The sequence below is a fragment of the Nannobrachium achirus genome, assembly GCF_963921795.1.
Source record: "Nannobrachium achirus genome assembly, chromosome: 7".
Lineage (NCBI taxonomy): Eukaryota > Metazoa > Chordata > Actinopteri > Myctophiformes > Myctophidae > Nannobrachium > Nannobrachium achirus.
Genome location: NC_137816.1, coordinates 42,004,137 through 42,019,703, shown reverse-complemented (window position 1 = coordinate 42,019,703; position 15,567 = coordinate 42,004,137). Strand labels below are relative to the sequence as shown.

At 44.8% G+C, this 15,567-nt stretch overlaps 2 protein-coding genes across 2 annotated transcripts in view; both read left to right on the top strand.

The window, feature by feature from the left end:
- Nucleotides 1-1,565: 1,565 nt before the first annotated feature.
- Nucleotides 1,566-4,166, top strand: LOC308288769 (N-alpha-acetyltransferase 15, NatA auxiliary subunit-like; the record flags this gene model as incomplete). The annotated part of the gene is made up of 1 exon (XM_080730239.1): nucleotides 1,566-4,166. One exon carries the CDS (start codon nucleotides 1,566-1,568, stop codon nucleotides 4,164-4,166), a length of 2,601 nt encoding a protein of 866 aa, XP_080586365.1.
- A 4,371-nt stretch (nucleotides 4,167-8,537) lies between these two features.
- The window catches only part of tln2a (talin 2a), a 235,189-nt gene continuing 228,159 nt past the window's right edge, over nucleotides 8,538-15,567 (top strand). Inside the window, exon 1 of the mRNA XM_080730803.1 lies at nucleotides 8,538-8,736. The gene's annotated coding sequence lies outside the window, so the exon portion shown is untranslated. The remainder of the gene's footprint in view (nucleotides 8,737-15,567) is intronic.

Sequence of the window (15,567 nt, the reverse complement as noted above, 5' to 3'; positions counted from 1 at the left end):
TGGTGACTAATGACTATTGTCATGGCAGACCCCTGAACAACGGCCCGTTGTAAACGAACACCAGGCTTTCCCCCGAGAAAGCCTGGTGACGCGAGGTTAGACACCCCCAAAGGGGAACAGGCCCTCAGGCTGCTACCCCTTCTTTTGCCACAAACTGTCTATACTAGGGTCAGCAAGAAGACTATCCGGCACTCCACTGCAGAGGCCAGGTCAGCCTGTAAGTATAATTTCAAGATTTATTTTTGGGCTTTTTATGCCTTGGCTTTATGGATAGCATAGTAGATTGACAGGAAATGGGGAGTGGCATGCAGCAACGGCAGTCGGGATCGGGACTCAAACCCTCAGCGTGCTGTGAGCGTAGGTGCCTGAACCGCTGCCCAATTTCACATTCCTCATTCTATAGTTGGTATCAATATTATCTGTTATCTTGCTTATGATTTGCTTTGAACTCTACATTCACTTTTATTCACTCTTTCTTTGTGCCTGTCTTAAGTCGGGACAAATATGGTGGAGTACCTCCTGCGGACTGAGGCGAGGCTCTACACATCTGTCCTGGTGCTAGGAGAACCACAAAGATGTTCCTCTCAGGCATTCTTGGTCTTTGCAGGTCAGGCACTCCTTGAAAGCACACTGCTTGTGGCAGTTGATGTGTGCTTCAAGTCTTAAAGCCTTTAAGATATTTTACGTGTTTGACTTAAATTACCCCAAGCAGTGTGCTCCTGCATGGGAGTTTCTCCAGCAGGTAGTTTACAATATTGAGGGATCAGAGTCAAAGTCTTCAAGACAGCAACACTCAATACCAGACTTATAACCCAGTGTGTTTGATGCCCCCCCTCCCCCATCATCTCATCTCTTTGTTACATAGCAGGGCCTATCCTCAATATCTTCAGCCATCTCCAAACATTGGCGCGGAGATTCCTGAAGACTAGTGCATGATGTGAAATAGGATAGGCCTATCTGTGTATCTGTCTCTCCAAATATAGGGTTCTATCTGTGTATCTGTCTCTCCAAATATAGGCTTCCGGGCTGACATTATAATGTGATGTCACTGCAGCGAATTGTCCGTCGCCCGCTAATGTGACGGGGTTACGGGTCAAAGAAACAGGTCCCCCCAAATCAAAAGATTCACGTGATCTAGTTGGAAGTGGTTCTTGTTAGGGTACAGGACAGGTAACAACTAGAAAGAATGCAATTCTGGGAAATTGCGAGTGTGGTTGCCTATTTATTGTCTGGATAGCCAAATTGTCGTGTGAAGCTTGACCAATCATCCAAGCTAGCACCACTCCACTATTGAACTCAATGGACTTACTATTTATAGTCTGGATTGTTTACCTAGAAATAAATAATCAGCACTAGAATTAGTCATCAAGAACGCAGCTCCCTCATTGCTGGTAACAAGTAATAAATTGTGCTTTGAGTTTCTATATTTGGAAATACTTGCAATGCCTCTCAACCAATCACAATGTGAGGTCAGAACTAAGTCTGACATCACACCGCCAAGCTGACATTATTCTGTCCTATTAACCTTACCTCCATGTCACCGAGAGAGCTGATCTACAGTGAAAATGCCGACAGCTACCTTACCACCTAAAGAGCCGCCTCTCCTCAAGAAGGTCAGGCAATGTTACGACAACAAACAGTACAGAAAAGGACTCAAGTTCTGCAAAGAGATCCTCTCCAAACCCCAGTTTGCAGGCCATGGAGAGACCCTGGCGATGAAGGGCTTAACTCTGAATTTTCTGGGGAGGAAGGAGGAGGCCTCTGAGCTGGTGAAGAGAGGCCTGAGCGCCTCCTGGAGTCACGTCTGCTGGCATGTGTACGCCCTGCTCCACCGATCCAACAAGAACTACGATGATGCCATCAAGTGTTACCGCAATGCGCTCAACTGCAACAAGGACAATGTGCAGTACCTCCGCGATATCGCCCTGCTCCAGATCCGGGTGAGAGACCTGGAGGGTTACAGGGACACACAATATCAGCTGCTTCAGCTGTGTCCAACCCAGAGAGGCGCCTGGATAGGCTACGCTATCGCCTACCACCTCCTGCAGGACTACGAAACAGCTTCCAAGATTATTGAGGAGTTTAGGAAAACGCAGCAGGTGTCTCCAGAGAGGGAGGACTATGAGTACAGTGAACTGCTGCTATACCAGAACCAGGTGCTGAGGGAGGCGGGCCAGTATAAGGAGGCCCTGGAGCATCTTACCAGCTATGAAAAACAGATCTGTGACAAACTGACTGTGGAGGAGGTGCGAGGAGAGCTTCTGTTGAAGCTGGAGCATCTGGAGGAGGCTACCGAGGTCTACCGTCGCCTACAGGAGAGGAACCCAGAGAACTGGACCCACTACCATGGCCTGGAGAAGGCCTTAAAACCTGGCAGTGTTGAGGAGAGACAGAAGATCTATGAGGATGCCTGGGAGAAGTTTCCAAGGGCTCTAGTTCCTCGTAGGCTGCCACTAAACTTTCTCTCTGGTGAAAAGTTCTGCGAGGTCCTGGACAGGTATCTGAGGATGAACTTCAGTAAAGGCTGCCCACCTGTCTTCACCACTCTCAAATCACTATACCTTGACAAAGACAAGGTTTCAATACTTGAAGACTTAGTTGTAGGTTATGAAACGTCATTAAAATGCTGCAGAAGGTACAACCAGAATGATGAGGGTGAGGATGAGGAGCCACCAACTACATTGCTCTGGGTACAGTACTTCCTGGCACAGCATTACAACATGATTGGTCAACAGACACTGGCCCTTGAATACATCAATACAGCCATCGAGCACACGCCTACCCTCATTGAGCTTTATGTTGTAAAAGCAAAGATATACAAGCGTGCTGGGAACATCAGGGAGGCCGCACAGTGGATGGATGAGGCCCAGTCCCTGGACACTGCTGACAGATTCACAAACTCAAAATGTGCCAAGTACATGCTGCAAGCCGGAATGATCAAAGAGGCAGAAGATATGTGCTCTAAATTCACCCAGGAGGGGGCATCAGTTGCAGAGTCCCTGAACGAGAAACAGTGCATGTGGTTTCTGACTGAATGTGCGCTAGCCTACAAGTCCGCAAACAAGTTTGGTGAGGCCCTCAAGAAATGCCATGAAGTTGAGAGGCATTTTGTGGAAATCACAGACGACCAGCTTGACTTCCATAAGCACTGCATGCGGAAGATGACGTTGCGCTCGTTCATAGACCTCCTGAGGCTGGAGGATGTTCTGCGCGTGCATTCGTTCTACTGCAAGGCCGCCCACACCGCCATCAACATCTACCTGATTCTCCACGACAACCTCCTCACCGACGATAACAAGGAGCTGCAGGCAGACACAGTCAACCTCTCAGCCGCAGAGCTGAAAAAGCTACGGCACAAGCAGCGGCGAACCCAGAAGAAGGCCAAGCTGGAGGAAGACAAGAAGAACGCTGAGAAAGAGAAGCAGCTGAAGAAACAGATTAAGAAAAAGGACGATGACGACGACGATGAGATCGGAGGCATAAAGGAGGAACTTGTTCCTGACAAACTGGCCAGGGTAGAAGAACCACTGGAAGAAGCTATCAAGTTCCTGACACCTCTAAAGCACCTGGTCAAAGACAAGATAGACACACACCTTCTGGCCTTTGAGATCTACTTGAGGCAAAGGAAGTTCCTGTTAATGCTTCAGTCAGTGAAGAGAGCTTTGCCCTTGGATCCAGACCACCCATGGCTCCACCAGTGTCTAGTACGCTTCTTCAAAGGAGTGTCGGAGAGCAGGGACCTGCCAGAGGTGGTGGAGACAGTGCTTAAGCAGGAGATTGCACGGCTATTTGGAGAAAGCAACGCCAAGAGTTTCAACCAGGCCTTCCTCACCAAGCACTGTGACTCTATACCACACAGACTGGCTGCTGCAAAGATGATGCTGTATCTGGACTCATCGATGAAAACGAAGGCTGTTGAACTGGCCACTGCGCTAGATGAGTCGCTTAACATTAGAACCATACAAATCTGCACAGACGTCCTGGAGAGTCTTAGGAACGGTGTGCTGGGCAACTGTACGGAGCAGGCGGAGGCGTACCGCTCAGAGTGTCACAAGCTTTATCCTTATGCATTGGCTTTCATGCCTCCTGGATATGAGGAAAACACAAAAAAGATTGCTAATGGAGACGTCTCTGTTGAGATCGACGTGCTAGCCAATGAGGCGTGAGGGTCAGTGAAACTGAAGCAGGCCGAGCACAGAACCTTGGGAAATGTCCGGTAGTCGGTTTGCAGAATCGAAAATCAAGAAAGTCAAAGTGTTAACATAACAACACAATGCTAGCAACACAACATAATGGTAATAAAAATAAGAATAGAAATAATAGTAACCAGTAAGACTCCCTAATCGGGAGATAAGCGACCATCACGTCGCATACACAAACTTTAGAAGGCAATCGTAGCCAATCAGGAGGGAATATGGGAAATGGGACAGATCCATGAATCTGTAGGAGCAGTGTCCAAAAAATTGTTTTGCAAAAATCAGCCTGATGGTGGTCCCAGAAGAGGGTCATGTGAGGAATCAGGGCTGGAGGTTGTGATTTGCCATCCAAGGGGTGTGTGTGCAAAGTTTGGCATCGATAGGGCCAACGGTGGAGATAAGAGTAGGGGCAAAAGTGTGACATGACGGACGGATTGACGGACGGACGGACAGACGGACGGAACACTGGATGGCCCGGGCTGCGGATGTGGTGATCCGGGCACCCAAGGTTGCAATGCCTGCCTGACAGCGTGTCGTGGGTTCGAAATCCCGTTCCCGGCGACCTTTGCTGTGTGTCACTCCCCATCTCTCTCCTGTCAATCTACTGGAGTTGCATTGATGTGGTCTGGTCTAAGGACCTCTGCCTGTATACAGAAGTCCATGATCCTCCTCCTCTTTGTATCATTCAGGGACATACAGTTATCCTGGCACCAACAGGCAGCTGAGTGTTCCAGATAGTGAATCGCAGATCTACAACCTCATAGCTTGGCTATTTTCAAATAGCGGAAGTATAAACTAGGACTAAAATGGGTTAACTGATTTCAATTTTTTTGAGGACCCCCCGCTACCCCGTTAAGGACACCTGAGAGAACCGGTTAATGGAGACTGAGATGGTTGGTATTAACATTCAGGCTTGTTTTGCCCCGAAGCCATTTCCCCCATTAAACGTATCTTTTTTCTTTCTTTTTTTACTGTATTTTTGGGGGCTTTTCAGCCTTTATTTATAGGTATAGTGGAGATGGACAGGAAAAAGGGATATAGATGGGGCGAGACATGGAATAAAGATCGCTGGGGAAGGGACTCGATGGGGCCACGATGCACTAGGCTAGGGGTCTTCCGAGTTTTCAGACCAAGGACCCCTTAGTTGAGAGAGAGATGAAGCAGGGACCCCCACAACCTTTTCATAGATTCCATATGTTTCATTGTTTGACTGCATGATCGATCATCAGTGTATTTTGGATTCATGTCAATTTGTGTTTTCAGATATTTAACCACTTGAACCGTCAATACTTAATAAACTTGACCTTTCACTCTGTAGTCTGCTCTTTTTCCCCTCTACACCAAAGCTCTTTGCCATAAATAGCTACAAGCTCACAACGCCTCAGAATAATGACACTAGGTTAATATAAACTAGACCAGGTCAACCTGGTTGTGCCAGACCCCGGTTCTGCCAACCCTCTGGGCCTATAAATTTAATGGTACATTTATAGGCTGTCTGTCCCTTTATAGGCTGTCTGTCCCACCAGCTGAGTGGTCTGTGTGACAGGACAGACAGACAAAGCCTTATGTAGGCCGACCCTCTGGGTCTGGCGGTCAACCTGGTTGTGCCAGACCCCGGTTCTACCAACCCCCTGTCTGTCATCATCATTTATGACATCATGCCTTTTGTAGGCATGTCATCATCATGTCATCATCATATATACCCTTTATATAGAAAACCCGGACAGACCGACATTTGCTTATGTAGGCCTACCCATTTCATGGGTCTGGCAAAAAGGAGAAAAAGAAGTCACACAAAGATTTGGCGGCCCCCCTGTAGTAACTCTGAGGACCCCCTAGGGGTCCCGGACCTCCTGTTGAAGACCCCTGCACTAGGCTACATTGATTGGAGCCTAGGTGCCCAGACCGCTGGCCGTTGCACATTTTAGAAAAAACTATTTGTCTTTTGTAGTTGTTATATTATCCAACATGTAATGGATAATATTTATTTTGGGGTATGTTATACCAAAGCTTTATAGGTCAAGGTTATTCTCCTCAAAAAACATCACCACCAACAAGTTGAGACCTGATCTAAATAACAACAACACCCACATGAAATCTTTTGTAGTATGTTCCCCCAAATCTTTAGATAGGGGATCTGAGGGATTGAATGTAGAAGAAAAAGAGATTTATGTCCATACATGTTGTTCCATGCAAGCCCACACTGTTTCGTAGGAACAGTATTTCTAGTTGGGGTATAATAATGTAAGAATTCTCAAAATCATGCTGATTTACAGTATGTAGCGAGTTGTATTAGATGTTTTTAGCCACAAGGTGGTATCATTTGTTTATTTCTATATGTTCAGTGACAGAACTAAATGCCATATAAAATCACACCAAACAGACACTCTGGATTTAAATCTATAATCTTAAAATGATCACAAGCTCATTTGAAACTTCAATTCAGTAATAGTTTATGTCAGTGCTAAGCCTACCTCATCAAAACAAACACAACAGACATTCATCTCTGGTCAGCTTGAACCAAAAGAAAGTACAAAATGGACCCTACAAGTCCATTTGGTTGTTTGGTTTGTTCCATTTGTAGGCTACTCTCTTCAGAGTTAAATGAACTCTTTACTGCGTGTTGAAAGGACACAACAATTTGTATAGGAGATAAGTATAGTCCACTTTTGAAAAAGGAATGTATGGGGCTCTGAAATTATGAAGATTTCTTCCATATTGAGTCTTATCTTGAAAATTATCTTGTTTATTAAGAGTTGTTTGAGAACCACTGGTCCTAGCAGAGTGGTGGACCCCAGGGGTCCAAACAAGCAAGGTGCACAAGCTCAGTGACGGTCGCCAAGTGTTCACATCAGAATGTCTGGAATTCTGCAAAGATTGTGTGTGTGTGTGTGTGTGTGTGTGTGTGTGTGTGTGTGTGTGTGTGTGTGTGTGTGTGTGTGTGTGTGTGTGTGTGTCTGTCTGTCTGTCTGTCTGTCTGTCTGTCTGTCTGTCTGTCTGTCTGTCTGTCTGTCTGTCTGTCTGTCTGTCTGTCTGTCTGTCTGTGTGTGTGTGTGTGTGTGTGTGTGTGTGTGTGTGTGTGTGTGTGTGTGTGTGTGTGTGTTTGGGGGGGGGGGGGGGGGGTCTCTGAGCTTCACATTTCTCCCAACTCTGCCCTGACAACAAGGACTAAAAGGATCCATTTTACAGTCAGGGACACCCTGCCTTTCCTTTTATATTTAACCTGACCACCCACACCCTCAACGTCAAAAATAAACATTTAAACAAGCACACACAGCTAATATCTCTTATTTAGTTCAAGGTTGACAGTTCCCACCTGTATAAAATGGAGAGATAAAGACTTATGATGAGCTTCAGGTTTCACATACCGGTATCTCATTCTAAATACAGTATGACTAAATATCCCAAATAACTACCTGACACAAGGGTCTAAACCAGGGGTCTTCAACGTTTTCAGGCAGAGGACCCCTTAGTTGAGACTGAGAGAGATGAAGCAGGGACCCCCACAACCTGTTCATAGATTCCATACAGTTTAATCAACACAATCAGTGTATTTTGGATTCATGTCAATTTGTGTGTTCAGATATTTAACCACTTGAACCGTCAATAATTAAACCTAAACTTGACCTTTCACTCTGTACTTAGTGTGCTATTTTTCCCATCTACACAAAACCTCTTTGCTGAAAATAGCCGATCTACAAGCTCACAACGCCTCGCAACGCGAGGCATATGTGAGCTTGTAGATCTGCTATTTTTGGCAGAAATTCTCAGAATATGGACACTAGGGTTCAAGTGGTGTTCAAGTGGTTAATATAAAAAAGGAGAAAAATAAGTCACACAAAGATTTGGAGGACCCCCTGTAGTAACTCTGAGGACCCCCTAGGGGTCCCGGACCCCCTGTTGAAGACCCCTGGTCTAAATTGTTTCAATGGAAGAGTATAGACCACCTCCAGCCACTGCACATGAACTGGTCCTAGGCCTACATAAATAAAGTGAAAATATAAATATAATAATATAAATAATACATAGGCCGTTGCCTATGTATTATTTTTCTTCATTACTTGATAGCCTATATTCATTTTTATTTATAGTCTATAGGCCTATTATTAGTTCACTTATTTCTTTGGTTATTTATTCATTCCTCCAGTTGTAGTCCACCACATCCCTAATGGACTACAACTGGCACCGAGTCCATCAATTATGACGCAGTTCCTCTTTTCCCCTCTCGCAGGATTATGCCCCCCCCCCTCCCTTCCTCCTTCCCTCCCCATTCACACACACACAATCTCTCACACACACACGCGTTCACGCACACACAGTCAGACACACACACACACACACACACACACACACACAGCAGCAGGCAGCAGCTCCTCTGCGCTGTGTGTTTGACCACTTGGAGATAGTGTTTAAGCAGCAGGAGGAGGATATCATATAATTGTGCTTGTGAGAAGCTGGACTGTGCATCTTCTAACGGGGCTGGAACGGTTAGGATGAGCCAGTGATCGAACCGAACCGGGGACCGGACCGACCGACCGGGGTAAGGAAGGCTCACACGCCATGGTATATTATTATTAATCCCATTTATCCTCATAGCCGTCCGCAGGTCACTATCAAACACACCAGCAGCCTTCTTCTGTCTGTATGCCCTCCTTGTCATTCTTCAGAGCGTATAAATGGAACCAAATGGACCCATTTACACACGCTAAACAGTTGCCCTGTGTGTAACTGTGAAGGGTCCATTTGGAACCCCCCTCAACCTCAAGGAACCCCCAGGGTCAAAATATCGCTGGACGGATCCATGTCCATGCTGGCTGCAACAAGCATGCATGCATGATGTGTCCCACGGTCCGTCGGTCCCACCGGGCTTTGGAATTAACAGTGCATGTTGGTTTGGCCACAGCGTGTGTGTATTCGTGCGTGTTTGCGTGCGTGTATGTGACAGCCGCAGGGGTGTTTTTGAATGAATCACAAATAATGTGTCTTTTTTTGGCTCAAGCTGACTCAGAGTTACTTACACATTTTTTGTAAACGAACAGAAGAACTGACACGCACGCGTGCACACACACACACACACACACACACACACACACGGGTGGGATGCACATGCATTTGTTAACATGCCTGTTGTCTGTTGAGGGTTTTCGTATCTGTGTTGCCAAACATTTGCGTGTGTTTGTGGGTGAGATTTTAAACCCTCATTCTGTAGTTGAGTAAAGAAGGGTGCAAATGTGACTGAGGAGAATTGTAACGGTCTAGAGACTTAATAAATAAACGTGCTAGTAGTAGAGCTTTCCCACCTGGTGTGTACTGTGAGAAATTAAGGGTCCACATTTAACAGTTTTCTCTGTCATGTCAAGACTCAAGCCTCATATACCCCGTCGTACGCCGGTGTCGCTCGCCGAAAAGAAACGGACCGAGCGACTCTGATAACAGTCTTCAACGATTGAGTGCATGCATGCACATGGTGTCTATTCACACGCACTACGGCTTATTATCACTACCATTCAATGCAAAAGGCTACATGTAACTGTCTACATTAGCTGGCAATGCTGCTACATTGTAACTAAACTAATGGGTGCTTGCCTTCCTAAATGGCTACTCTGTATCAGTACATGCTTGATGCCACACCCCTTCCATAGAAACCCTCACACACTGGCTTCCATTTGTCTAATTAATTCACAGCGGTCAGTGATTTGTTGTTGCTCTGACACATGAATTATGAATCCCCTACTCCTCTATTCATTAATTTTGAATGTCATTAATGTTGATATACGTGTGTGTGTGTGTGTGTGTGTGTGTGTGTGTGTGTGTGTGTGTGTGTGTGTGTGTGTGTGTGTGTGTGTGTGTGTGTGTGTGTGTGTGTGTGTGTGTGTGTGTGTGTGTGTGTGTGTGTGTGTGTGTGTGTGTGTATATATATGTTACAGTATGTTCAAGAAACCAGGAAAAGTTGTCATGGAGCACTCGTTTTGACGTTCACCACACACTAATCACCACCAGATGGCGACGTCAGCCAATGGATAAGAGAGTTACGTCACGCTTTGAACTCGCCGCAGACCGGAAGTGTTTACTCTTTATTTACTAGCCTAGCCTAGCCTAGCCTAGCCTAGCCTAGCCTAGCCTAGCCTAGCCATTAGCTCCATTGTAGTCACTTGGACAGGGCGTTTAACGTGCGCTTGCCCAGGCCTTACGGCCTGGGCATAAATATAACGATTGCATTCACCACGGCTTCGTAACTCGCGCGGCGCTCCGCCGGCCGCGCGGCCCTGGCCCGCTCTTCGCGGCCACTCGCGCCTGCGGCGCTCGGGGGCGAAGAGCAGGACCAAGGTCCGCTGGCCTTCGCGCCGCTTGGGGCTTCGTGGACCCAGGGGGGCCTCGTAACTCGTTTGGGCTTCGTGGATACAGGGGGGCTTCGGTAGCCGCTCGCAGTGTCGTGGACAATAGAGCGGCGCACCGCCTGGAATACGTTGTTGTGGCGACCGCTTGCTCCGCCCCGTGCCGCATCACGAGTGCTCCGCGTCTCGAATGTGCTGGTTCTCTTATATCCGGTGACATATATATATATATATATATATATATATATATATATATATATATATATATATATATATATATATATTATATAGGTCTATATATATATTCTCTCTATATATATATATTCTCTTTTTTTCCTCTCGAATTTGAATTGACAGAATTGAGTTCCAATATAATTCTTCAATAATACAGACTTTATATTTACAAGCCAAGTTTGTGTCCAGGATAATTGATGGCAGTATACCCTGATCATCGATTAATCACAGGCAAATTTATTGTGTTTGTGTGAGTGTGTGTGAGGGTGATCGTCTTGGGTACATTAGGCCAAGCTCTACAAGCTCACAATGCATCACATCGCAACGCTTTGAGCTTGTGATGTACAGTATATAGGGTTAAACTGATTTCTGATGCTATACTAACTGATTTTGCAAACCCCTCAAGGACCCCTAGGGGAACCGCCTCGGACCCCACTTTGAAAACCGCTTATATAAAATGAGATGAGGCAGAGATGAAGTCAGAGGTGGATGAAATGTCTGCTGTACAATTTTTGTGACAGTTTTATGGGTAAAAGTAAATTGTGCTGAAGACCACCACAACCCACCTGTCCTGGCCTTGGCGTGTCATCACCAAAAGATGTATGACTAATGCTATAGGCTGCAGTCTGGGACTGTGCACTGTAAAGTCCTCCTGAGGGTGGGTGGTGTGTGTGTGTGTGTGTGTGTGTGTGTGTGTGTGTGTGTGTGTGTGTGTGTGTGTGTGTGTGTGTGTGTGTGTGTGTGTGTGTGTGTGTGTGTGTGTGTGTGTGTGTGTGTGTGTGTGTGTGTGTGTGTGTGTGTGTGTGTGTGTGTGTGTGTGTGTGTGTGTGGCCACTCACCAGAGACTGAGCACTTTGCTATGGCACCTAAATGATTATTGTTTGTAAATGTAGTATGATATTGCAATTTGCACATGAGCCATCCTTTTAAGGTGTTTCCAAGTAAACTCAGTCTTTGGACAGAGTCATTTGGGCTGCCTTGGGTTGCCTTGGGCTGCTTGACGTATCTGTACACATTTACCTTTACCTTCTAATAATCCATAATACACATTTTAGAACAAATGCCCAAAAAGTGAAATCCATTCTGTAAACATGAGGTTTGTTATCTGACTGATCCTCAATGTGCTGGCGTTGTCATCTTGCTGATTCACCTGTTTGGTAGTGTTGTTATGTAATCTCCAGTCTCACTTTAACCACTTGAGCCTTAGTCTCTCAAGCCAATTATTCCACAATCTCTGAATGCTACATAGTCTGTAACACCGTCTGAAAGCTCGGAACACAAGCAGTCTTCTGTTCGTTCCTTGTATCTCCATATTTCAAAATGCTTTTTTTGTATTTTTTTAGATTAATGCTTCATCATACAAGTGTAGCACAAAGTAGAGAAAATAGCAGATCTATAGATCTTCTACTTGCACAATTGTAATTAAAAATAAAGAAAAACAATAGCGACACCAACGATATGCTTTGACTAATTTGATTTACAGTTAAGACAAATGTATGCGAATGCAAAGGCGAAACGGAAGCAGGGGAGAGGCGGACATCCGCTTTACTCTCTTTGCATTTTCAGCACGATGTCGTTGCACAGACTGAAAGTAGTCCATCTATCTATAAATTACATAGCGATGTGTTATGAGCTTGAAGATCATCTATTTTCGGCAAAGAGGTTTTGTTGGGGGGAAAAAGAACGCACCAAGTACAGCGCCAACTTAGGTCCCTTTTACTAAGTAAAGATCAGGGTCAAAGTGGTGAACAGTTGGCATGCAAGCTGTTGCCCACGGCAGCTCTGATAGTTCATTAAACCTTAGCTTGACTGAAACAAAACAACAAACCAAGAGAGCATTTTCCATCCTATCACCAAACAACAACGGTGACCTTTCTGGAAAAACGTGTTTATCCATCCATTATTATAACTAGCCCTTACCCGTTCAAAGATATGAGCTCCAAAATGATGTGCAGTGTGTGGGTTATGGGATGTGCACTGTACATACAGTATATGAGGGATGGAAAGTAACTTTAACTGGTGCTTGCATGATAATATGTAGGAGCATCAATGTAAGAAATACCCGTTGCGTTTAATGGCTCCCCCCCCCCCCCCCCCCCCCCCCGCCCGCCCACCCGCACACACACCCGCCTGCCTGCACACACACACACACACACACACACACACACACACACACACACACACACACACACACACACACACACAGAGAGAGAGCTGGTTAAGCATGTTGCCTCATGCTAGATGCAGAATAGATTAGCCTCAAGCTAGATGCAGAATAGATAGTAGATACACCATAAAAATGCAAATATACAGCATACGATTTGTGAAAGTGACAAACGGGCTTCACAGTTATGTCAGGTGTGTTCATATGCTAATTGTGATGCGATTTCAGATCAATTGCTCCAGCCACTGAGGAGAAACGCTGAGACAGACAGACAGACATTCGCAAAATTATAGTATAGATGGCCCAGAATTAGTCTCTCTTCTCACTCTCTCCTAGGGGTGGGCGATACTGGATAAAAGCATTATCACGATATGCTTCATGCAGTATCACGATACACGATATTATCACGATACTGTTTTATGCGAGTTTTTAGGTTTATTATGATTATTAGACCCACACATATATTCTATAGATAATCTATTCATTTGTATGCTGCAGATAGAAAGATAGATAGCCTAATCTATGATTTTTTTAATGATAACATTCAGATTTTTGATTAAACAATTATCATTTTTTACCTCAAAATATTTACTAGTTGGTGTGATGATGGTTCAGGTCATTCAAATGGGTCCCAGAAATGTTTTATGGGTTCCCTTAAAATGTTTTTTGAGTGTTGTGAGCTTGTAGATCGGCTATATTCAAAACAATTTGGCGGGACCTCTCTGGGGGTCTCGACCCACAGGTTGACAACAACCCATGCCTTACCATTGAAACTTGAGGGAAAACAAATTACCTTATGGTTGGTTTATTAGACCCACACAGATATTCTATAGATAATCTATTCATTTTTATGCTGCAGATAGAAAGATAGATAGCCTAATCTATGGTTTTTTTAATGATAACATTCAGATTTTTGATTAAACAATTATCATTTTTTACCTCAAAATATTTACTAGTTGGTGTGATGATGGTTCAGGTCATTCAAATGGGTCCCAGAAATGTTTTATGGGTTCCCTTGAAATGTTTTTTGAGTGTTGTGAGCTTGTAGATCGGCTATATTCAAAACAATTTGGCGGGACCTCTCTGGGGGTCTCGACCCACAGGTTGACAACAACCCATGCCTTACCATTGAAACTTGAGGGAAAACAAATTACCTTATGACCAACCAAAGTCAGGAGGTTTGTTATGATACAAGCTTTATTTTTAGAGAATTACTCACTCATTATCATCCTAGCTTTTCGCTTTTCTACTAACAATAATGGCATGGTTTTTATAACTAAGCCAATTATGTAATATACGCAAAATAGACGCGATGATTTCACCGCGATTCGCGACGACACACGCATGCATCAATGGTGAAAACATAAGCACTTTACAAATAGCTACTTGTTTATAGTTAATAAAAACAGAAGCATGGATTTACAAGGTGATCTAAATCATCTCATCAATACTGCCAGAACACACAGCTATGGATGAGACTCCAGCACAGTTCAGCTTTGCAAGCAGTGAGATGGCTGATAGCGATAGCAGGACGGATAAGTAGTTTGCGTCCTGTTAGTTTAATGCATCCATTATGAAAAATATGCTTCAAAGAATGCAGGCCAAGCTGCATCACTGCTTTAAGTCCCGTGAAAGTGAAACTAAATCGTGGACCACTGTGCCGTGCTCCTGCACACAATCACAACTCAGTCAGTGCTGTAGACACTCTGTAGCCTGTCTGCGTGCTGCACGGGGGAGGGGCCGTGAAAGCAGGGGACAGATCCTCAAACTATATGACACGTTGAGCCGCGACACGTTATAGCTTGTAGATCTGTTCTTTTTGGCGAATTACACCACCGTACTATAGAAGTATAAATTAAGCAATAGAGCTGCGACTCATGGAACGTGCACTCGCTGTATATCCAGAGCCTTTTCTAAATGACTGTTTGTATCACGAGAGAAACGATATTCTGAAATGGCCTATCGTGGCAAAGCTGCATCGCCGAGACGATAATTATCGCCATATCGCCCACCCCTACTCTCTCCCTCTGTCTCTCTCTTCATCTGTCTGTCTCTGTCTCCAATCTCCCTCGGTCTCTCTCTCTCTCTATCGAAGCCGCGTGATTGACAAACGTTGCTGTTTTACTATTTCAATTGTGCCGTTGTCCAATTATCAGTTAGATCAGACCGCATGGAGAAAGCAGCATTGTGATTTAACAATCAAGCTCTTTCACACAACACCGTTGTTTGATTCCCTGTAATGTGCAGTATGTTTGTTCCATGAATCACTCTCCAACGAGATGTTTAGTAGAGTCATAATGAACTGTGAACACATTTTGCCTTTGTGCTAGAAACGGAGGACAATCTTAGAATCTAGATGAGCGTTCTGTTGAAATAGCTAACAGTCTGCTGCTCAGGAATTATGGTGCACAATTAGAGAGAACTATGGGAATTCTGGCAACATGGTTGCTCCTAGGGCTGGGAAATATATCGATATTGTAACGATATTGTGATTTTGGATATTGTAATATAATAATATAATATGCCATAATTGTTTTCTTTTCCTGGTTCAATCACTTAAGCCTAATTTAATTTAAAAAAAGCGCCTCCAGTCTTCAAGGTCACAACAGGTCGAGATGCATCGAGCTGTGAGCTTGTA